This window comes from Paroedura picta, chromosome 4 (genome assembly GCF_049243985.1).
Source record: "Paroedura picta isolate Pp20150507F chromosome 4, Ppicta_v3.0, whole genome shotgun sequence".
NCBI classification, from domain to species: Eukaryota; Metazoa; Chordata; class Lepidosauria; order Squamata; family Gekkonidae; genus Paroedura; species Paroedura picta.
Genome location: NC_135372.1, coordinates 132386333 through 132409517, shown reverse-complemented (window position 1 = coordinate 132409517; position 23185 = coordinate 132386333). Strand labels below are relative to the sequence as shown.

General features: G+C 46.5%; 1 protein-coding gene across 1 annotated transcript; it reads right to left on the bottom strand.

Annotated features, from left to right (window-relative positions):
• Window positions 1-4885: 4885 nt before the first annotated feature.
• Window positions 4886-20158, bottom strand: RAE1 (ribonucleic acid export 1). Its single transcript, XM_077335686.1, has 12 exons — window positions 19985-20158; window positions 16982-17078; window positions 16660-16764; window positions 15430-15522; window positions 14559-14645; window positions 14164-14250; window positions 12134-12205; window positions 11732-11839; window positions 9707-9813; window positions 9499-9574; window positions 7912-8106; window positions 4886-6296 (listed from the first exon to the last, which is right to left on the bottom strand). The coding sequence occupies exons 2-12, from the start codon at window positions 17069-17071 to the stop codon at window positions 6210-6212; spliced, it is 1107 nt and encodes a 368-aa protein (XP_077191801.1). The 5' UTR covers window positions 17072-17078; window positions 19985-20158; the 3' UTR covers window positions 4886-6209.
• Window positions 20159-23185: the final 3027 nt, after the last annotated feature.

The window sequence follows — 23185 nt, the reverse complement described above, 5'->3', positions numbered from 1 at the left end:
GAAGAACAATGGTCTTACTACCTGGACTATCTCAAGGAAGCTAGTTAGATGTGCAACATGTATTATTAGCGAGGGAAGAGTGAGGAGGATATTATTATGATATATATATTTGATTTATGTAGTTGCTAACTAATTTTTGTGGATAATCTGCTTTTATTTTAAACAATAAAGAAACTTTAGAACTGAAAAAAGAAGGTTGCAAGGATTTTGGACTCAAGAGCAATTTGTTTTCACACACTTGTGACTGTCCCTTACACATTTTGTCTCCATAAACCTCTATGATCTCACCTCCTCTGAATCCCAGAGTCAGGAAGCAAAACCAGGAGAATAAATTCCGTACTCAGTCTTAAAACTCAACCTCAATTCTATCCTTCACAAAACAGATGAACTTGTGAGCTGCAGATTCTTGCATCTAAAGCAGTGGTCCCCAACCTTCATCTGATCGGGGATCGCCTCCGGGGGTGGGGAAGAGCCAGCGGCCTGGCTGCCGCAGTTGCTCATAAACGCGCACGCGCGTTTTGGCCACCAGGTGGCGCTAACACGCATGCGCAGAGTTGCCGCGCATGCACGTTTTGGCCACCAGGGGGCGCAAACGCGCATGCCTGGCAGTTCCGCACGTGCGCGTTAGCGTTGCTGCCGCGCCGGCCACCGGCCGGCCTCTTTCCCCCCCTCTCGCTGCAGGGGGGGGGAGGCAGGCGCGGCTGCTGGCGGCCCAGTACGATGGCCTTTGTGGCCCGGTACCGGGCCGCGGACCGGGGGTTGGGGACCCCTGATCTAAAGTTCGTAACCTGAGACTGGTTGGCTATTCAGAAAACTCAGCATCTCCAGCCCCGCAAGGCTGCCAGGAACGTGGAACAGTCCAAGAGGTTAGCTCATTCAAGCTTGCGCAACTAGTGGCTGAGCAGATGGAGAAGGGGCTGCTACGAGCTGTCAGCATTAAGCTTCGCACAGACAAAATAAGTAGCAAGACCGCTGTTTGAGAAAGCCACGCAAGCGAGCCTGCCTTGACTGAAGATCAGTCGGAGAGCACTTTTACTGAACTGGATTGCATGTGTCCCCCTCCCCAAATTCCCACCGGCTGACACGATTATGAGATATTGCATGGGATCATGGGCACTGCAGCATATTGTTCTTTTTTCAAAATACGTGATAGAATAGATATATTGGCAGGAACTTGTTTTAGAACATAGAGCACATGTAGGTAACATTACAGCAAAAAGTGCACTATCAGGCACAGACCTTCAGCTAGAAACTGTTCACATCACCAAGCAGTGGGTGAAATGGATGACTGCAGGTATACTAGAATTCTAACACCTCGTTTGTCAATTCAGTTCAGGACTTTGTCCCTTGGAATGTTTTTAACAACCACACAGAGGTCCATAATGAAGGAAATGGTCCTGTTTGCCTCCCACTGCTGCCCTTTATGTTGAACTGCAAGACAATTTTGGTGCGCATCCTGTGTTGATGTACAACATTGGTGAAACCCCCATAGTGCCTGGTCAGTGGTCTATGTGAGCAGAATGGACTGGGACAGCACATTCTAGAACCCAATAAGAATGTTTAAGGTGCTGACTAGTTAATTGTGGAAAGGGTGATTAAATAATGAAGGTATTATAATACATCTTCAGGTATTTAAAAGGGTGCCATATGGAGGATGGAGCAGAATTGTTCTCTCTTGTCTCCCAGAGGGACAGACCAGAACGAATGAGATGAAATTAATTCAAAAGAAATTTCATCTAAACATCCGGAAGAAGTTCCTGACAGTCAGACTGGTTTCTCAGTGGAACAGGCTTCCTTGGGAGGTGGTGTGTTCTCCATCGTTGGAGATTTGTAAACAGAGTCTAGATAGCCACCTGACGGAGAGGCTGATTCTGTGAAGGCTCAAGGGGGTGGCAGGTTACAGTAGATGAGCGATAGGGATGTGAGTGCCTGCATAGTGCAGGGGGTTGGACTAGATGACCCAGGAGGTACCTTCCAACTCTATGATTCTAGAATTCTATGATTCTGTATTAAAGAGGCCTGTAAAGGAAAAGCCCAAGGAATCATACAAAGGAGAAAGCTTGTAAAGAACTCCATGTGAAACACCCAGGCAAAATGATTACTAAGGCAAATAAAAGATCTCAGTGATTTGTCACAGGCTACAAGCCTACAAAAGGTTTTTTTTTTTTAAGACTATCTTTGTGATGTGGACTTGAAGTGGATGTTGTGCCATCATCTCCTATATCATCAGGACTGCTCTTTTATGCACTCCAGCTAACCAAATTCCAGTTCACTCAATTATCAAACTATTTAGCATTTTGCAAACTCAGATTTACATTCTGATGCATGAAGCACACAAGAAGATCCTGTATTTACCAAAATAAAGAACACCCTGAATATAAGACTACCCCTGCCAAGAAAACATTTTGCACAAAGGGTTTTAATACCGTACATAAATGTAATTTGTAAACCTGAGATAGCCCCTTAATCTGCTTTTCAGTTATAAGCTAGCAGGCTAATATTGGATTTTCTGTACGCTGTCCTTGTTTGTCAACAGAGGCAAAAGGAAAACCTGTTTTTCAAGCCAAATGCAAGCTGGGCCAAGTGTCACCTTCACTACAGATTCACAAGACAGCTTTGGAGGACTTGGTCACAAGGAGAACCAATGTATAAAGGACAAGCAAGATCTTGTGGTGTATGAATACATGAATGAATGTGTGTGAGCCCCTGAATGACACGTCAGCACCACTCGCCAAAGAAGTCTAGCCATTAAATATGCCTAAGACACAGACACTGGTAAATGTCAAAGAGTAGCTGTGTTGGTCTGCAATAGAAGAGCTAAATTTGAGTCCAATATCACCTTGGAGACCAACAACAGTTTTAGGGTATAAGCCTTCCAAAAGTCCCCTTCACAGCTTGTTGACAATGTAAAAAGAAGCCATGTCGGATGCTAATGGCCCACCCAGTGCAACACTCTGTGCCATACAGTGGCCAAAACCCAGGTGCCATCAGAAGGTCCACCAGCAGGGCCAGAACTCCAGAAGCCCTCCCACTCTTGCCTCCAAGCACCAAGAATACAGAGCATCACAGCCCCAGATATAGCACTCCACCTATACCTTGTGATTAATGGCCACCAGTGGACCTCAGCTCCGTATGTTTGTGTTGGGTCTCTGAGGTGCAAATGAACCCAAATCTAGCTCATGTATTGGTAAGAGAACTTCCAGAAACACCAGGGAACATCCATTTTGCTACCCCAGAACTTTTGCCGTACCGTATGTCCCCAAAAACAGCCAGCAGGACACGGCTTGTGGATTTCACTGTGCATTAAAGGTAAATGTAACACCACTCGGTAAAAAGGGAAATATGTACCTGGTCAGCTTTGTTAAAACAGATAAGCGGGGAAGAGCTCTATTAAAGCCAAGAATTTTGCTCTGCATGGGTCACACACAGACACACACACACACGTACACTCTTTACCTGCTATGTGATTGATCCCCGTAAGAGTTAACTGCAAAAATGAAAAATGCCTTTTTAATAGTCAGAACAGAAATATGGGTCTGCAAAGCTCAGCGATGTAACATTTTTAAAAGAACAGCTCCCAGTGCAGTAGCAGTTTAGCTCATAAGTTAGAAGCCTTGCCTTGGGGAACAAATTGGACAGATTTGCAACTTGGACGGGAAGCCTGTCATTCTACTCTAGCCTGCCCTGCTGAGAAGCTGGGTGCCTTTTCTCTTTTACTTACGAGCGGGCTTTGAAAGGGGGGGTGGCCGCCCACCCACCCCCCTCCCCGCTGAGTCCCCAGCTTTCAGATGCGGCGGGTCTTCTCTGAGGGCCGCAGAGAAGCCTCCGTCGCCCACTGAGTCCCTGGTTTCCCTGTGGGCCTGCCCAAGCCACTCCCCGCCAAACTCCAGCCATTCGGGTAATGGGCTAATCGGAAGGTGCTTTGCACCTTCCGATTGGCCACTCACCCGAATGGCTGGAATTCTTGTCAGTCCGGGTGAGGGGCTAATCACCCGGACTGGCCCCGCCCACTTAGGCCTTAATCAATTATAAATACTACTCCCACCTGTTTCAGATAAGCCCACATGCACTGATGGGTGTACTTAGGAGTGTCTTCTGGCCTTAAGGTGACAGCAGCTCCCCACCAAGTCTGTCTGACACCAATGCTTGAGTGTGCAGGGCAGACATACTGGTGAGCCCCTGGGCAGAAGGCAACCAAAATTAGCTAATAAAGATCAATTTAGTCTCAGACCTTTGTGACACAATATTCCCCGTAATTGTCAGCAGTGCAGTGTATGCACAGGTAATGTGTGCATCTTCCAAAATACGACAGTCACCAGCATACCTTTGGACTAGCTTGTGAGATATGAAGCAAACAAAAACCTGTAGGCATGTATACCATTCCACATGGGTCAGACGCTTGTTTGAGCCATTAGCCTGCTCATGTGCAGTATCAGGGATCTATGGGCCCAGAGGGATGTTGTGCTGGCACATGAAAGGGTTGAAGAACCCTTTACCACAACAACCCACATGGAGCCCAATGTACGGAAGTGCAATTTGCATCTCCCACAGGGAGATCCTTCTTTGGAAGGCTTTCTGAAGATCGCTTTTGATTTATTTTGCTGCGTTGTGTCATTCCATATTGACAAATGGGAGAGGACTATTAATTCATGTGCTCTTGAGCATGCAGCATGGTTACCTGGCTATGACAGTGGAGTTGCCCAAATGACAGCCCAGAATGAGCACTTGGCATTAAATAAAAGATACTGTTAAATAAGAGATACCAATGAATGACTTCATTCACATTCAAACAATTGGCTTAAATTCGACTGTCTCCATTGTCTGACCCCCAACACATTTTTTAAAGCTTACTAAACATATCAACAGCTTTTCACATGCAAAAGCATTTAATTAACAGTTTTATTTCATTTGTAGCAACTCATACAGCATACGAGTTTTACAGAGATTTTGGACAGCAAGAAGCAACTCAGTATATGTTCCAGTCCTCCTTATTTTCCCTTCCACTCCTTATGAACACAAATAGGCACCTGGTTTTATTTCCCCCCCCAAAATACAATCTTTTGGCATTTCTAACTAGAACAAACCTGGCCTAAAGGACCGTTACGGAAGCCTCCACACAATCTCTCCCACACTGGTTCCAACTCTATGAGTCTATGGTCATCTGAAGCTGTCTGCCTGTCTTAAGCTACTGGAATTGGCATAGCTGGACTGGGAGAGCTCTTCCTTTGTGGAAGGGCCTCTGGAAATAGCTGCACAGGCAGCCCTGCAGGGCTCGAAATGGGTCACCATACTAGTTGCATTATGTGGCACATTCACACCAAACATTCTAGAAGCTACAGTTTTCCTTGGCCTCGATACCACAAGGCCCAAGAGGCAGCAGATTTTGCACTGCATGCTCAGGGACCCATACAGCAGGACCAGAGGAAATCAACAGCAGACGCAGAAGATCTACGTTGACACCGAGGCCTCAAGGGTTGGAATCACGGAACAGTTCTAAGGACATTCCCCCTGTTGAGACAGGGTTAGCAAGAATGCCCTAAGTTCCTAGTGGTTCACTCACATTTCAAAATCATGCCCCCTGGCATTTTAAGTCAAAGGGGAGGCCACTGTGAAAAGAATAACTGAAACTATTGGAATGCATCATTCTAGAGGCATACTCTGTCTCCGCCTGGGGTTTTTGCCCCGGCACGCTCGCACGAGTGAAGGTGCGATGTAAAATACAAACGACACAACACGTTTTAAGCACACGTTTTCATCCAGGTGGCCTGCAGGTCAAAATGAAACATATTTCTGTGAAACAGACAAAGCCCCCTTCAGGTTATTTGCCCGTCCCTGGTGGAGCTTCTCAAGCGAGGGGGGAAAAATCAAGTTTGCCCACAATGACGGCAACACACATTTCTCCCCTGAAGTGTTTGTAAAATATATATTTTATTGTCAAAGTTACTGAGGATGCAAGCAGTTCTTCCTGGTCCAACGCAGGGCTACCTCAACGGTTAAAGAAATCAACACGTCTTCATGCCCGCGTCAGGCAGAGCTGGTGCAGCAAAAAAAAAAAATCTTTTTCCAGCCTACAAGGAAGTGCCTGGTTATTAGTTGCAGAGTCCCTGCTGAGCAGCAAGCTACCAATCCAGAACAGGCAACCTGAAGACCCAAACGGCAGCACACGGCAAAAAAGATAGTGCTGAAATGGATGCTCCGAATGATACTCACTACTTCTTGTTTCTGGGTTTTAACTCTTCAGCGGCGTTACGCAGAAAAATATAGTTCTTCTTCTGCGGATTATAGAACTCGTGTCCCTGCAAAGGGAGTCCAGTGGAACATCATCAGCACAGAACTGACAGGATAATTTTTGCAAATAGAATGTACACTGAGTCGCACAACCTTCCTGATGCCCTTCCCTAACTGTATAGTTACTAGACATTCACTAGTACCATGGAAACTTTGGTTGACTTCTATCAGGATAGACGGTTGGCTCATTGCATTAGATTTTTCATGCAAAAGCAAAAGGGAGAAGGAGGCAGTCACTTGTGTACTGTGGAACTTGTCCCGATACACTAGACAGGGGTGGTCAACCTGTGGTCCTCCAGATGTCCATGGACTACAGTTCCCATGAGCCCCTGCCAGCAAACGCTGGCAGGGGCTCATGGGAATTGTAGTCCATGGACATCTGGAGGACCACAGGTTGACTACCCTGCACTAGATGACTTTGTTATGAAAAATCAGCTGCCCTGGGGCTTGGTAACCCCCCCCCCCGAGTAAATCCACAATTGGTTCAGAACAGTTTTGTGCAGAGTTATGAGGTTGCTGGTGGACGCAGCACAACCCAAACTGAGCAAGGCTAAAGGAAACAGCCCATTAAGGCCAAGCCACAGTGCTGACTGATGAAGAGTTGGTTGTTACACCCCGCTTTTCACTTCCCGGAGGAGTCTCAAAGTGGCCTCCAATTGCCTACCCTTCAACAGACACCCTGTGAGGGAGGTGAGGCTAAGAAGCTCTGAGAGAACTGTGCCTGGCTCAAGGTCATCCAGTTGGCTCCATGTGAAGGAATGGGGGAATCAAACCCGGTTTTCTAGATTAGAAGCCTCCAGTCTTAACCACAACAACAAGCAGCCCCTGTGTTTCCTAACAATCAACACAGGGCTGCTACAGAAAATGGCAACCCAGTGTCAAGTTCCCCACCAATAGCTGGGTGCCAGTATGCAATGCATTCCGTTCCCCATTTTAGCTGTATTTAATTTAGGAATTTTATATTTTAGCTGTATTTTAAACTGGATGTGATTTTATTGCGATGGAACCCCCCCCCCCAAAATCCAACCCCCCCCCCCGTCTCAGGAGATAGGGCGGGGAAAAATAATAATTATGAATAGAAACATTTAAGAGAAATTTTTTTAAAACCTCAAAATCTCCCCAACCCCCAATTTGGAATGTTACTGAACTCACTACACTCTGCAGATGTTCTCAGTTCGATAACAACAGAGAACACAGAAGCCTGCTTATTTCAAAACAAAGTAAGGCTACATGGTCAGCCTGGTTGCAGACGTGCAATGGCCCACAGAGCTACAGAACTGGAAACGTCCTTTCTCCTACTGGCTACTTTAGTCCGTCAGTGACACTGGATGTTTCCAAAGCCGCTCTTTACACTTTAGCCAGCAGTTTTCAATCTTTGGGCCGTAGGAGATCTCCTGAAATGTTTTTCAGGCTTCAAGGAACCTCAGAAGTGGGCACAGAAGTAATACGCAGGAGCCAGCCAATCAAATCAATCATTTCTCATTCTTCTATTGCGGAGAAAGAGACTCTGTCTGTTCAGGAAAAGGGGAAGTAGGCTCCAGTGACGTGTACTGATTGTCAGCAGCCATCCAAGCTTCTGGGAAGGGCCGTGTAACTCCCTGACTTTAGCTACAGCTAGCTTACCTTCGACCAGTCGTAACTGGAAGCGTATGCAAAGATGTTGCCGTTATGGTTAAAGCAGCAGGCAGATATGGGCTGGTCCAGCTGCTCCGATGTTTTCAGCTTGGTCCGCGCATCTTTATCCCAAAAGCTGAATCTACCATCAGACCCTACGGTCGCCAGAGTGCCATGGACGGGATGAAAAGCTATTTCATTTACCTTTGAAGTGACACAAATTGTCGCATTAAACAAGAAGTGTTGCATACATGTTTACATATGAACATTTTAAAGTTTCTCACAATTTAAGGAGCCACAGCCAACAAACAAGACAGCTAGCAGGAAAAAATAAGGCCAGGATGGAGGACTGCTGTCCTTCCTCTCCTGAAATATCTGAGTCCTCCTGCAAAACAGTAGGCCTGGCACCACCACTAGCTCTACAGCTGAGATAGTCAAAGGAGATAAGGGTCCAGGGGGAACTGCTGTACTTGCCCATCTGCAGCACTCCATTGCGGAGGCAGCCGGCAGAGCACAAATGGGGGTCAGGCCTGTTCTTCTGACATGGCTCCAACCAAACCAACCATGGTCTCCAACACCAGAGAAAGGAATAGTTGCTCCCCACCCCCTCCCAGAAGCCCCTTCCTGCCCTTAAACTTGCTTCTTCTTGGCAGAGGGAGGAGTCCATCAAAGACAGGCAGCCCCTCTGTCCACTGTTCTTTGAGCTCCTTTCCATTTTCCCTCTGCTGTCGCATGGGGCCAGGGGTGGGGGCTGGGGTGCACACAGGCCGGTGGTAGTGAACATGCTGCACCCACAGAATATAACCCCCCTAACTGCAGTGTTGTTGATTTTTCCTCCACAGGACTGCTTGGAAGTCACTCATGCTCCAATATAAAGTGGAGGCAAGCCCCCGGAAATACACTCAGGCAACAGCAAGATCTGCTCCAGTGATCCTAATGACTTTTAGAGACTGCCAACAGTGTTCTAAGGACATTGTTCCAGGCTAGCCTGCTGGCTTCAGATCTCGGAAGCCAAGTACGGTCAAGCCCTGGCTAGTAAATGGAGGGGAAAAGCCTCCAAGGAATACCAGGGTTGTGATACAGAGGCAGCCAGTGGCAAATCACCTCTGAACAGCTCTTGCCTTGAAAACTTCATGGGGTTGCTGTAAACCAGCTGCAACCTGCGAGTACCATCCACCACCAACAGTGTTCTAGATCAGGGGTAGTCAAACTGCGGCCCTCCAGATGTCCATGGACTAAAATTTCCATGAGCCCCTGCCATAAGCTGGCAGGGGCTCATGGGAATTGTAATCCATGGACATCTGGAGGGCCGCAGTTTGACTACCCCTGTTCTAGATACTGAGCCCCATAGAACTGAGATTCAAGTGGAGTTGTATCCGCAAAGCTCAACACATCCCATTCATTAAAACAGGCTAATCATAAAAGGACCAACCATAGAAACGGGGTATTTTTATGGAGAGTTCTCTGTCAATAGTATGGGAACGGTCACAGTTTGCATTCAAAAATACCCTGGGGGTCTGGCTCTGCTGAGCACATTTCAATTACAGATACCCGCTTTCTTCACAATGAGGACGGCCAGCACGAGAAGATACTTACGGCGTAGATGTCCTGAGGTGCAGAGGTGTTTGTGCCGTTGGAACGGTGACACTTGAAAGTGAAGTTGTCTTTGGCACTGAAAGAAAACATGTAAGTTCTCCAATTTCATACTGAATAACACTACAACAATGAAGTTCTTTTGCAAAAAATCACCACGCTTCCTGCAAGACAAAAGGAAGCGGCTCGCAATGAGTTGCAAGACACTTACGGATTTGGTGGGTTAATGTAATGAATGGCTACTCTCCCTTCGATGCTTCCGAGGGCGAACCCAGTCGGCTTGTTCACTTTGTCTTTGAAAATCGCCACACAGCGATGCTAGATGAAAGAGAGTGCATTTTAGACAGGTCAGTACAAGAAAGCTCCTGATCTGCAGTATGATCAGTACAGCACGAAAGAGACTGAATTGTTAAGGCCTCAGAGAACATTTGCTAGTTAGAATCAGAGATGGAAGGGACCTCCAGGGACATCTAGTCCAACCTGCTGCACAATGCAGGAATTCACAACTACCTGCCTCCCCACAGTGACCCCAGTTTCATGCCCAGTTTCTTCCCCCATCAAAAATCTCCAGAATTCAGCCTGGCCTGGAGGGAATTCACCTACCATCCCAGTGGTGATCGGCATTACTCTGGGCATTTAAGGAAGAGCCAAAGAGCCAAACACTGACACAATCCCTTCTGCCTACCCACTTATAAACTGCCTAAGTTCAGAGTCAACATTTTTTCCGGATAGTGCTCTAGTCTCTGCTTAAAAACTTCCAAAGGAGGAGAACCCACCACCTCCCAAAGAAGCCTGTTCCACTGAGGAACCGCTCTGTCAGGAACTTCTTCCAGATGTTTAGCCGAAAATTCTTTTAAATTAATTTAAACCCACTGGTTCTGGTCAGACCCTCTGAGAACCAATGTTGTTTAATGCTTTTAGACTAACTTATAGCTCATTGGAATGGCTGTCAGAGCCTGAAATCTGATTGTTTTACTCGGCTTCTTGGAAAGCATAATGCTACCTGGATGCTAAAGTGGGAAAGAAACGAAACAACTGAAACATTCATCTGAGGCATGTGTGTCTCAATGGACAGTATGAGCATTCAGCAGTTGTTTCATAGGAATCATAGAGCTAGAAGGGACCATCCAGGCCATCTAGTCCAACCCGTTGCTCAACGCAGGATCAGCCCTAAGCATCTTAAAGCAAAGAACCAAGTACAATGTTCCCTCTAATCTAGCGGTCCCCAACCTTTCTCAGGTCAGGGACTGCCTCCGGAGTGAGGGAAGAGCCGACGGCCCGGGTGCTGCGAAAACGCGCACGCGCAATTGCCGCGTATGCGTGTTTTTACCACCAGGTGGCACTAACGCACATGCGCATTTTCGCCACTAGGGGGCGCTAATGCGCATGCACATTTGTATCACCGCCATGCCGGCAGCTGCGCCTGCCTCTTCCCTTCCTTCTTGCTGCCGGCGGGGGAAGGCAGGCGTGGCTGGCTGCGGCCCGGTACCGTGGCCTTTGCGGCCCGCCAGCGGGCCGCAGACCGGGGGTTGATGACCCCTGCTCTAATCTTTTCCCCTTCTTCAGTGGAGCAATTCACATTCTGAGCAAAATAGAACTGCTGTCATCTTAAGATGGGCTATGGGCAGTGCAAGACTGGGCAGCTTCCACACTGCTGAGCAGGACTCCCTATGCTAATGAGTGGCTGGTCAAATGTTCAGCTTATTATTTATATTTGATTTGATTTATATACCGTAGCTCCCATCAAAGCCAGCTCAAGACACACCGACCAGGTGGAAAGACGTTATTGCAGGAGTACAGTTTTCATGATAGTTAAGGCATCTGATTTACACCACCTTGTGGTAAATGAGATAAAGGGAAGAAACAGAATTTTCTTCTAATGAAGAATTCTGCTGACCGTGTTCAAAATATCAAATCTCTCAAATCCCTCTCACAAGGGACTTGGGATTCTCTAAAGTCAAAAAGAAGACAGCAACTGATGCGTTCCTGTGATTAGTCTCTGCCGTCTGGCAAAATTATTTGTGCTGACAGCTTTTAGAATGTGGCCTATTATCTTAAAATAATTCAAGTGCAAAAATAGGTCAAAATATTTCTATTGCAAAGAAAGATCGATAACATATTTGAGCATTAACAAAATCATATGACTCCCTCCATGATTTCCTGTTCCATTACAAAAAAAATAAAAGGTCCAGTTCTCCAAACACAAAGGAGACTAATTCTTAAATTCAGGTATTACCTGATGTTTAAGCGGTGATTCTATTCTTCTAAATTCTGAAGGTTGATTCTCTAACTGATAAACTATCAAGCCTCTCTCTGCAGTAGCCACTACAGCCATGGGGTATACCTAGAGAAAAAAAAGATTCCAGTGGAGAGAACAGTTTAGATAATCGCCTGAACCAAACATTAACACAACTTGAAAAGGCAACTTCACAACTGTTTTATTGCAGAAAGGGAAAACTCCCTCTCTACAGACAACTGATTTCATGACATTCTCTCGCACTGAGCTGTGGATGATGCATTTCCTTTTCACAACAGCCACACTGAATACAAAGGAAGAAAGTAAAATGCTGTTCTAACGGCACGCAGCACATTTCCTACCAAATCCGAAGTGGAAGGTCTCAAAAGCTAATTTACTTACTACATCAGCACAGTAGCACCGCTCAGGCAACTGCAGGGTCATCATTGGAGTTGGCGATCGTGTATCCCAAAACTTGGACAAAACAGAACACAAAATTAAAAATATGGGTATGACTCTCCCCCGTGAATCCAGTATCAACAACCCCATGGCTGAGGACAAACCTAGCAAGCAAAATAATCGAATCGGGTCCCTCTTTCCCTCTTCTCCCCAGGGGAAATATTATTATTACTTGATTTATTTCACGCCACTCCTGGCAAGCCAGCAGGTTACATATTAAAACCCCACAATAAAAAAAATCGGTAATATCCCCATTAAAATTATAGATCTCCCCCCAGTGGCAAAATGATCTCCCCCCTCCCCAACTGCTGTAGGCTGTCTCTCAGTGCGCCATAGGGGACTACAATGCCGGCAACCACCAGTGGCAATGGCCTGGCCCAGTGATGCTCTCTTCCAGGAGGCCCAGATGGTCTTCCATGCCCTGTCCTCAACCATAAACCTGGCAGAAAGAACTGACCCAATCCACTAACTTATTGATGGAAGCACTACTTTCTGAACTGATTAGGAGCAGCCTAAAAATCAAGTAAATTAAAAAAAAAAATTTAAAAGTAAGTGGCTGCATCGACACGGCTGTGAATGGCTCTGTAACCTTAATGCAGATCAGCTTCTCGAAGCCCAAGTATTTGGACTTGGTAGATTTTAGCTCCACTGTCACCTCTTCGAGATAATCTCAATGAGCGACTCAAAAACGCCATTCTCAGCCTTCGCATTTATAACACAGTTTTCACAGATCATTCCATACACAGCTCATATTACGCCCTTTGTTCCAGAAATAAGGGAGACCGGAATCATCCTGTCACTGAATGAGGGGCAAGGGGCCAGGAGGGTAGGGCAGTGCCTTGCTTGAGCAAGCACATGGCTCAACTGTGCTCTGAACAAGAGATTTCCAGATTTCGTCATCTTAGCGTTACATAGCCCCCCAAGTTTTGATGAAAAAGAAGAGTTGGTTTTTATACCCTGTTTTTCACTGGCCAAAGGAGTCTGAGCTTACAATCCCCTTTCCTTCCTTTCCGCACAACAGACACCCTGTGAGGGAGGTGAGGATGAGAGAGCCCTGATATTACTGAAGAGGAAGAAGAGTTGGTTCTTATATGCCGCTTTTCTCTTATATGCCGCTTTTCTCTCCCTGAAGGAGTCTCAAAGCGGCTTTCAGTCGCCTTCCCTTTCCTCTCCCCACAACAAACACCATGTGAAGGAGTTGGGGCTGAGAGAGCCCTGATATTACTGAAGAAGAAGAAGAGTTGGTTCTTATATGCCGCTTTCCTCTACCCAAAGGAGTCTCAAAGTGGCTTACAATCTCCTTCCCTTTCCTCTCCCCACAACAGACACCCTGTGAGGGAGGTGGGGCTGAGAACTGTGCCTGGCCTAAGGTCACCCAACTGGCTGCATGTAGAGCAGTGGCCCCCAACCTTTTTGAGGTTGAGAAAGTGCCGCGCATGCGCGATTTCGGCCGCGCATGGCGCATGTGCGCATGCGTGGCCGGGCTGTGCATGCACGGCCCTGATTCCCTCTCCACCCCCCGCAGTAAGTTTTACTGTGGGGGGGGCGGGGAGTGGGAGCCGCGGCCCGGTGCCAAGGCCTTTGCGGTCTGGCACCGGGCCGCGGGTTGCGGACCACTGAGGTAGAGGAGCGGGGGATCAAACCCAGATTGCTGGATTAGACACTGCTGCTCTTAACCACACCATGCTGGCTCTGATTTATTAATTACCTTTGTCTCACCCTGCCTTCAAAGAGCTCAGGATGGCACATACTGGTTCTTCCCTCCTCCTTCATTTTACCCCCTACAACCCAAAGGAGGTAAATCAGGCAGAGAGAGAATGACTGGCCCAAAGACAGCACCGTGTTTTCTTTGGTGAGTGGGGATCTGAAGTGGAGGCCCCGAAGACTTAGTCCCGCTATACTACACCAGATGCAATGCAGGACATATCTGCAATCTGGCCTGAGATACAAATATCCTCGTCGGCACAGTTTACCTTGAGTGTTTTATCCCAGCTTCCAGTCATTACGCAGCTATAATTTGGTGCTTTGATCCAGTGGACAGTCTTAACAGGAGCTTCATGCTGAACAAAAAGAAAGTTTCGAAAGGAGATTAGCACGTCACTGGAAATCTTCCCGAGGACCGAAAAGCAAAGACTGGATTATGAACATCTGGCTGCTGGTGAAACCACTCAAACTGACAGAATTGGTATAATTGGGAGATGGGAAAGCAAAAACCAAACAAAACCCTTTTTTTGGGTCAGTGCCAATCTTTCATAGGTTTTGAAGAAAAAAACACATGTTTCACTTATGCAATTCTGCAGTACTGTGTTTTAAGGATAAAATTCTCTATACAGCACCTGGATAAAAAGTTGATCCTTGTGCATCATACCTGTGCAATTTGTATGGCCTGGTTACTGTTGAGGTCCCACATCTTGGCAGTTTTATCACAAGAGGCTGTAAACACTTTACTCCCATCCTGAAGAAAGGAGGGGAAAAACAAAACGGGTAAGAAAATCTGCGATGGATCAGGTGAAAAGGTCCGTCTTGTTCAGTTTCCCATTTCTCATAGTGGCCAACCAGATGGCTCCAGGAAATCCACAAGCAGAACGTGAATGCTTGCACAAATAACGGAGGAATTAATACCATTTCAAAGGGCAGCCATGTTAATCTGAAGTGGAACAGCTATTCGAGTCCAGTAGCACCTCAGACACCATTGAGGTTTTCGGGGTAGCAGCTTTCAGGAGTCGAAGCTTGCTTTGTCAGGTATGAGACATCTGATGAAGGGAGCTTTGACTCTCAGAAACTTATACTCCAAAAATCTTGCTGGTCTCAAATCTTGAAAAATATCATATAACCACTGGGGGGCACTCAAACTGGTGACAGCACTGAGAAGGGGTACTTATTAACCTTCTTGGCTTGCAAGGTATGCTTCTAATTTTAAACGGACACATGCTTAACAGAAAGGGAGAGGGAACGGCAACCAGAAAGCCCAATTTTTAGGTCAATTGTTTTGAATCCCCACCCCAGTATATTCAGGTTAGAATCATAGAGTTGGAAGGGGCTATACAGGCCATCTAGTCCAACCCCCTGCTCAACGCAGGATCAGCCCAAAGCACCCTAAAGCATCCAAGAAAAGTGTGTATCCAACCTCTGCTTGGAGACTGCCAGGTCGGACTAGATTGCCTGCACAGCCCCTTCCAACTCTATGGTTTTATGATTCAACATTTCCAATACACTCCTTGTGAAATAAAGGTACGTACGTCACTCCAACAGACGTCTAGCACAGGCCCTGTGTGCATCTGCTGGGCTTTTGGAATAGTCTGCCCATTATCCTGGACTTCCCAACAACGAACCTAAAATGAAAGGGGGAAAAAGTTTATGTCTGAATCATCAATGTACCACTTTAATATATACAAGTGTTTGCATTAAACATCCTTGATGACTTTCCTTTTGCACAAGGTCAACAGAGTCAACGCTGGCCTCTGAGCAAATCCCTGCTCTAGATGGAATTTTATTTATTAATAGAATTAATAGATTTCTAGACTGCCCCTATTGGCACTGCCATCGCTGGGCAGTTTACAACGTTGTTTAAATACAATTAAAATCACTGAAACAATTAAAATGAATAAATAAGTTCCATCAGACAGACAGTTGGTGACATCCCTATGGTTCTTCTCGTTGAGATGAGCAAGACCTGTTGGATTACAACAGGGGAGGCCCACTATTAACTTTCACCATAAGAACCACTGTGGCCCAAAAGCTAGAGTGTTGAACCTTATTCACTGGGCCACGGTGGTTCTCACAGCAATATTCTTATGGATGCCAGGATAGAATCAGGTGTCTCAAAAACACAACATTAAAGCAGCTTGTAATGAAGTAAACTCAGGCCAATGAAAGTCACACAGCAATAAATGTCTTATCTCAAAAGATAGTGAAAGAGTCGATTGTGTTACAAATGTTGGGCTACCTGACTCCATGCATTCTTACTCAGAAGATAGTCCTACAGTGATGGAAAAGATTTTTCTTCCCAGGTTAAGCATGGGCTGCTGCTAGACATGACTACTCTTCTGAAATGTCCCAACTTATACAATTTCAACAGACAAGTACATTCAGTAGTGTAGGTGACCTCCTGCTCCAACTATTAGAATCTGTGAGTTGAGGATAAAAGTATTCTCTTTACGTTCCATTTAGTTTGCACTCAAATTTTCTCCCCGTGTACAGTTTTTGTCTCATCTTTAATAAGTTCTTTAAAATAGCAAGTAACAATGCCATTAGTATCAAGTTTTAAGTGTCTGCATTCCTAGACCGTCCATGCAACATTACAAACTCAGTTTCTCCAGCAGATGTGGTTGGAGGTACACCCTCTGCTCTCACTCAGTTAAATCGGTTACCCCTCGACTCCCCCAACAAGAATCCATCTGTACTTGGAACATGCTGTGTAAAGAAGGGTACATCACTAGCTTCGATACCTTCTTTCATTTGTTACTCACATCATTTGCCCACGATCCTGCAATAAGGAAATTACCCGGCAATGTTGGTGGACTGAAAGCCAAGCAACCAACGCTGTCATCAGGAGGCGAAGTAACTTCAATGTCCTGGAACACAAGTCAGAATATGCACAGCGACTGAAAGTGTCATTCTGACAATGACAGAGGTTCAAAATTTCCAACAGGAAGAAATGCATCAAATCACTAAGTGGCCCCATTTTCCTTGACATTATCTTCTAAACACGGAGATACTATTTCAATGTTTGTGCCCAGGACTCTATGGAAAAGGGAGATGTCTCTTCCCAGGCAAGGAACGCCTAAATACCTTCATTGGGTTGTGGTTATCTGTAGCGGTGCTGCCGAACATGCTGGTGCCCCCAGTTCCAAACCCTGACGTTGACCCAAACAAACTCATATTGGCCCTGCGGATAACAGAGACAGAGACAGAAAGTAACCAATTACTCTTTGAGGAAAGGGCCATACAGAGTGTTAAATTTTCAAAAACATTGAAGCCATGGCAGGAGAAGACCTACTTTCCCCCATTTTTTAATAGGGAAAAACAAACTTGAGGTGGGGGTGGGGTTTAAATATATGCCACAATGATTTTCTTCTCAAACCTGTGCATATTTGGGTCTTTAGCAATGTAAAATGCATCATTTATAGCTCACATATGAAGATGTATTAACGGACACATTTATACTGTTAAATACTTTTAAATTCCATAAAGGCCTCCAAGCAAAATTGCAAATACTAAAGAGAGAGCTGCAAACTGCTGCATCTTTCGCTGCTTTAACCCATTTCACACAAACTAAAAAGGGAGGAATCGGGATTATTTTTCTGTACTCCCCCAAATAAGTTTGGTTTCTCTACTGAAAAAAGCCAGGGTCCTCAGAAAAAAGAAAACAAAAAACTTTCCCCCAGAAGTTCACACCTTTAGGGTCACAGTTCCATAGTGTGTTGCAGGAACCTAAAGGTAAAGGTATCCCCTGTGCAAGAACTGAGTCATGTCTGACCCTTGGGGTGACGCCCTCCAGCGTTTTCATGGCAGACTCAATACGGGGTGGTTTGCCAGTGCCTTCCCCAGTCATTACCGTTTTACCCCCCCAGCAGCAAGCTGGGTACTCATTTTACCGACCTCGGAAGGATGGAAGGCTGAGTCAACCTTGAGCCGGCTGCTGGGATTGAACTCCCAGCCTCATGGTCAGAGCTTCTGACAGCATGTCGGCCGCCTTACCTCCCTGCGCCACAAGAGGCTCTTGCAGGAACCTAGTGGCACCTTAAAAACAAACAAAATCCAGCATGAACTTTCATGGACTACAAGCCACTGCTTCAGATGCAGTGAGCTGATTCTCACTGGACAGTCAGAATACTGAGAAATAAACCAAGCACAATTTGTCATTATCATATGGCTTGTGTGTCATACAGCCAGGATATCCTAAGGTTATCTGGCTGCCAGGTAAGAGATGTTCGGAGTTGGTTTGCCATTGCCTGATCCCACGACACGACCCTGATATTCCTTGGAGATCACCCTTCCAAGTGCTAGCCAGGGCCAGCCCTGCTTAGGTTCTGAGCTCGATGGGATCAGGCCCGTCTGGGCTAGCCAGGTCAGGCTACAATGAGACAGAAAACACAGGATGTACCAGCTAGATCATAATTATGTAAAATTCAAATCTAACCAAGCAAAATACAAAGATTATTCACTAGCGACATAAATAAAATGAGTATAAACTGGTAATATGTGGCTAACACTACATTTTGGAGATATAATCATGTTAGTTTATTATGGCTAATTAAAACCACAAGTCCAGTGGAACTTTAGAACAGGGGTAGTCAACCTGTGGTCCTCTAGATGTCCATGGACTACAATCCATGGACATTGTAGTCCATGAACATCTGGAGGACCACAGGTTGACTACCCCTGCCTTAGAAGACTAACATTTATTTCCATATGAGCTTTTGTGTATCTGATCTGAGCTCATGCTGTCAGTCTTGAAGGTACCACCAGCCTTCTGGTTTAACGTTTACAAACCCTTTCAAGACCAAAGATGAGCATGTGCTTCTCTAAGTCATATTGTCTTAATGCTGGGAAATCTGATGATCAGATTGCATGCACCCATGCAAACCAGTTTGGGAAATTTCTTGAGATTTTGGGTGTGAGGTCCAGAGAAGGCAGAATGTGGGGAGGATGCTCAATTGTCACAACACTTTAGGACATGTCTCCAGGGAAACTGAATTCTGTTGTCTAGAAATGAAAGGTAACTTCAAGCACCAATTTGGCATTGGCATCCCTACTTACAACACATACAGCCGCTCTACTTCCTTGCTGCGCATGCAAGCTTAACGTTTGCAAAAGGAAACAGTGCAGGGGCAGCCAAAGCATGGCTATCCAATTGACCATGGACTACAGTTAACATGAGTGCTTGCAAGTACGTGCAGGCAGGGGCCCATGGTAATTGAAGCCCACAGACATCTAGCTTCAAGTGGGTAGCCACGTTGGTCTTAAGCAGCAGAACAAATTTAGAGGCCAGTAGCACCTTTAAGAAGAGTTGGTTCTTATATGCCACTCAAAGCAGCTTACAATCCCTTCCCTTTCCCCTCCCCACAAAAGGCATCCTGTGAGGGAGGTGAGGCTGAGAGAGCTAGGTCAGAACAGCTTTCTCAGGGTTGTGGCGAGCCCAAGGTCACCCAGCTTGAGGAGTGGGGGAATCAAATCCAGCTCGCCAGGTTATAAATCCACGCTCCTAACCACTACCCCAAGCTACCTTTAAAACCAACAAAGTTTCATTCAATGTAGGAGCTATGCATGCACACAAAAGCTCTTACCTTGAATAAAACTGTTGTCCTAAAGGTTCCACTGCGCTCCAGATTTGGATATCTGGTGAGCCACGGCTGGGCCACCCCTGCGACAGCAAAATACCACCACCACCACTACCACCCGCAGAATTAACCCCGCTCATAGCATCTCCAGAAGCGGGCTGTAGTCCAGGGAGGCTCATGCTGCACTAAAGCTGGTTTAGCCTTTAAGGCAGGGGTAGTCAACCTGTGGTCCTCCAGATGCCCAATGGACTACAATACCCATGAGCCCCTGCTGGCGGGGGCTCATGGGTATTGTAGTCCATGGGCATCTGGAGGACCACAGGTTGACTACCCCTGCTTTAAGGGACAAAGCGAGACGGCTACCCTCGGGTCCCCCCTGCCAGGCATGCAAGAGCCAGCCCAGGCGGGAGCGCTTTCCGGGCGAGCGCCAGGGAGAGAAGGGAGTCCCCGGAGAGGCCACCGGCGGCAGGCAGGCAGGCAGACACGCGGCGCGCTCGGCTCTCCCGCTTACCCGCGAAGCTGTCCCGAGGCCTCGGAAGGAAACGGCCCAAGGGAGAAGCGCGATGCAGCGGCAACCCAGGCTCGGCCCTCGGACGCCTCACGCCGCTCGCCACAAACCGACCGGCCCGGAGACGCGCAGGCCGCTCTCCACTGCGCATGCGCCGCGCCGACCCGCCCTCGCCGAAGGTAACCAGCGGCCCTCACGGCATAAAAGCGGGCGTGGCTCGGAGCGGTGGGCGGGGCCTGCCGGGAGGCGCGAACCGGGAAGGGGAGAAGTGGATTTGCAGCAGCGGAGAAACAGCAGCGGCAGTCTAATTGCAGCCCTCCAGATGCCCATGGACTACAATCCCCATGAGCCCCAGGGGCTCATGGGAATTGTAGTCCATGAACATCTGGAGGGCCGCAGGTTGACTGCCCCTGCGATTGGAAAGGGAGGCTTGGGAGGCCTCGACAGCGGAATTTGGGAGTTTCTGTTCTTGCTGGAAAACAGCATAATCTCAGGTGTTGGTTGGCGGGTTTATTGTTATCATCATCAACAATGTTATTATTGATATTGACATTATTGACATCACATGGCCCTCTTTTGGACAGCCCCCCCCCCCACGGAGAATGTCCTCTGATAGGTTACATTTTAGGCCGACCCTGCATTGAGGGCCCGGATGGGTCCTTCCAACTCTAGGGTTCTATATGTCCTCTGATAGGTTATACTGCAAAGCTGATGGGCTGTGGTGAGATGTTGAGATTTTAACACTGGTTTGTTTAGTGTTTGAAGGTTCTTCATATCCATGTTTCATGGATGTGAATGTTGTCCACCGTGCTGAGCTACATGGGAGGGTAGTGTATAAAATAAGTAATTATATAGTTAATTATAATGATTGGATTTGCATGCTGCCTTCCCACATAGGGCAGTGAACATCATTAAAATATTCAAAATACATTGATACTTTGTTACAAAGCTTTATATAGAATAGTCAATAATTGCCTTGGATTAGCCAAAATGGGGGAGAGTGCCATGAATATATGATTCCTCCCCCCCCCCTTTTCCTTTCAAATATATAACCACTGCTTTTAGAGGAAAAAACACCTTTGTAGTGAGAGGTACTTCAATAGTGTTTCTTTAATGATGGCAGTTAAAGAATCAGCCTAAGTCAGTACCTTCAAAGGAATTCAGTTGCTGACCCAAGAGGCAATTCTCTTACAAAGGCATTTCAAAGGGGAGTTAGAAAGAGACTGCTCAGTTGCAACTGATACAGCACATCCTCCTGGGCTAAATGGAGACCTAGGTTTCTTGGCTCATCAATGCTGATGTATCCACGCCTACCTCCCCTCTGCATATCAAACCTGCTGTTGTCATTCAGCATCTGAAATCGCGCCACTCTCCAATATATAGGACTGATGGACTCACATTCTAGCTGTATCTGAAGTGGGCAGTGAAGTGACTCACGAAACTCATACCCTGCCACAAATTTTGTTAGTCTTCAAGGTGCTACTGGACTCTTACTGTTTCCTGCCATGCGAAGTACCAAAATTTAAGAAGGAATCAATCATTTAAAAATACAGAATCTAATAATTGATTTCCTCATATTAGAGCTTGAGCAAGCCATGCACACTGTTTCACTCCACCACAGACTCAAACATGGCTTCAAAACGATGCTGAGGACTCTGCTAGATGCTTCTGATTCTTTGAGGGGCTGGATGTGCCCATTCTGCCCATAAGAGGCAGCCAACAGGATAAAACAGGTCCCCATTTATGTAGTCCCCTTACAGATCCAATATGTGGAAGGACTGTAGTAGGCTGTTAAGACTATGTAGCTTGGCTTCCTGCAGAAAATATAATGGTGTCTTTAAGGTAAAGGTATCCCCTGTGCAAGCACCGGGTCATGTCTGACCCTTGAGGTGACGCCCTCTAGCGTTTTCATGGCAGACTCAATACGGGGTGGTTTGCTAGTGCCTTCCCCAGTCATTACCGTTTACCCCCCAGCAAGCTGGGTACTCATTTTACCGACCTCGGAAGGATGGAAGGCTGAGTCAACCTTGAGCCGCTGGGATCGAACTCCCAGCCTCATGGGCAAAGCTTTCAGACGGCTGCCTTACCACTCTGCGCCACAAGAGGCTCAAATGGTGTCTTTAGAGAGATACATATTCCCATTGTATATAAGGACTAGCAGAAAATTGCAGGGCTTGCCAATTATATGGATGGGAAATTCCATTTGAAGTCCAACAGTGACAAATTTAAACCACTGCTGATTTCACACCATCAGTAACATCCTATAACCTGGATTGAGGTAGACAGCCATGCTGGTGAAGCAGCAGAACAAAGTTTGAATCCAGGGGTACCTTTAAGGCCAATTTCTATTCAAGATATAAGCTTTTATGTGCATTTAGTATCTGAAGAAGTATGCATTGAAATTAAAGCTTATGTTCCACATAATATATTTCTGGTAAGGCCATGGAGGAGGAGCATGTCTCATGGCTTAAGTGCCACTCAGTGCTTAACACCCACTCAGAGTGGCTGTCCTGCCCCTGAGTGCCTCTTCCTCCAACCAGCTTGCCTGTCTGTCCAGCAGTCAGCCAATCAACTTCCATCCCCCACCCCTGACCACACCTTCTTCCTTCCATGTCCCTCCAAGGCTGCAGATCCCTGCTGCACGAGAGCTGCCCCTGCCGGTGAGTTCCCTCTGGGTACTCGTGTGAAAGGGCTTGTCCCGGGTACCTGCAGACAGCAAATGCCAGGATTGACTGGCATTGAAGCTGGGGCCTTCTGCATTCACAGTGTGTGCTCTGGCACTGAGGTATGAAGATGCTTCCTCAGAAAGTTGTGGGGATCATGTGAGGGAGATGCAGAGAATGGCTGCTACCACATTGCCCTGTGCCCTGAGTCTGTGGGAGGTTTCGTGCCTTTCTCCCATTTCTTGCTCACTGGACTTTCCCACTTTCTTTGTATATGTTAATGCAGGGACCAGCAGCACCCAAGCAGATAAAGACTAGATAGAGGATAATGCTTGAAGCCACATGCACCCAACCAAATAATAAAGATATAACTGCATACACTTGGTTTTTCTTTATTCTTTTTGTGGTAAGTAATTTAATAATTCTACAGATGAAATCAGTCGAATTGTTTTTTTAACAGGGCAGCTGAAAATTCCTTTGCATCTAATTGTTAAGGGATCAAATGTATGGTATTGTTATTCTTATTTCACATTGAAACGGA

Bases quoted from the DNA above. Each gene is read 5' to 3' on its own strand.
- RAE1 (XM_077335686.1), bottom strand. From the start codon at position 17,071: ATGAGTTTGTTTGGGTCAACGTCAGGGTTTGGAACTGGGGGCACCAGC. The intron at 9,575-9,706 runs GTAAGTGTCTTG...GTTTTCTTTCAG, and splicing joins TACATTAACCCACCAAATCC to TGCCAAAGACAACTTCACTT. The intron at 8,107-9,498 runs GTAAGTATCTTC...GTCACTTCAAAG, and splicing joins CACCTCAGGACATCTACGCC to GTAAATGAAATAGCTTTTCA.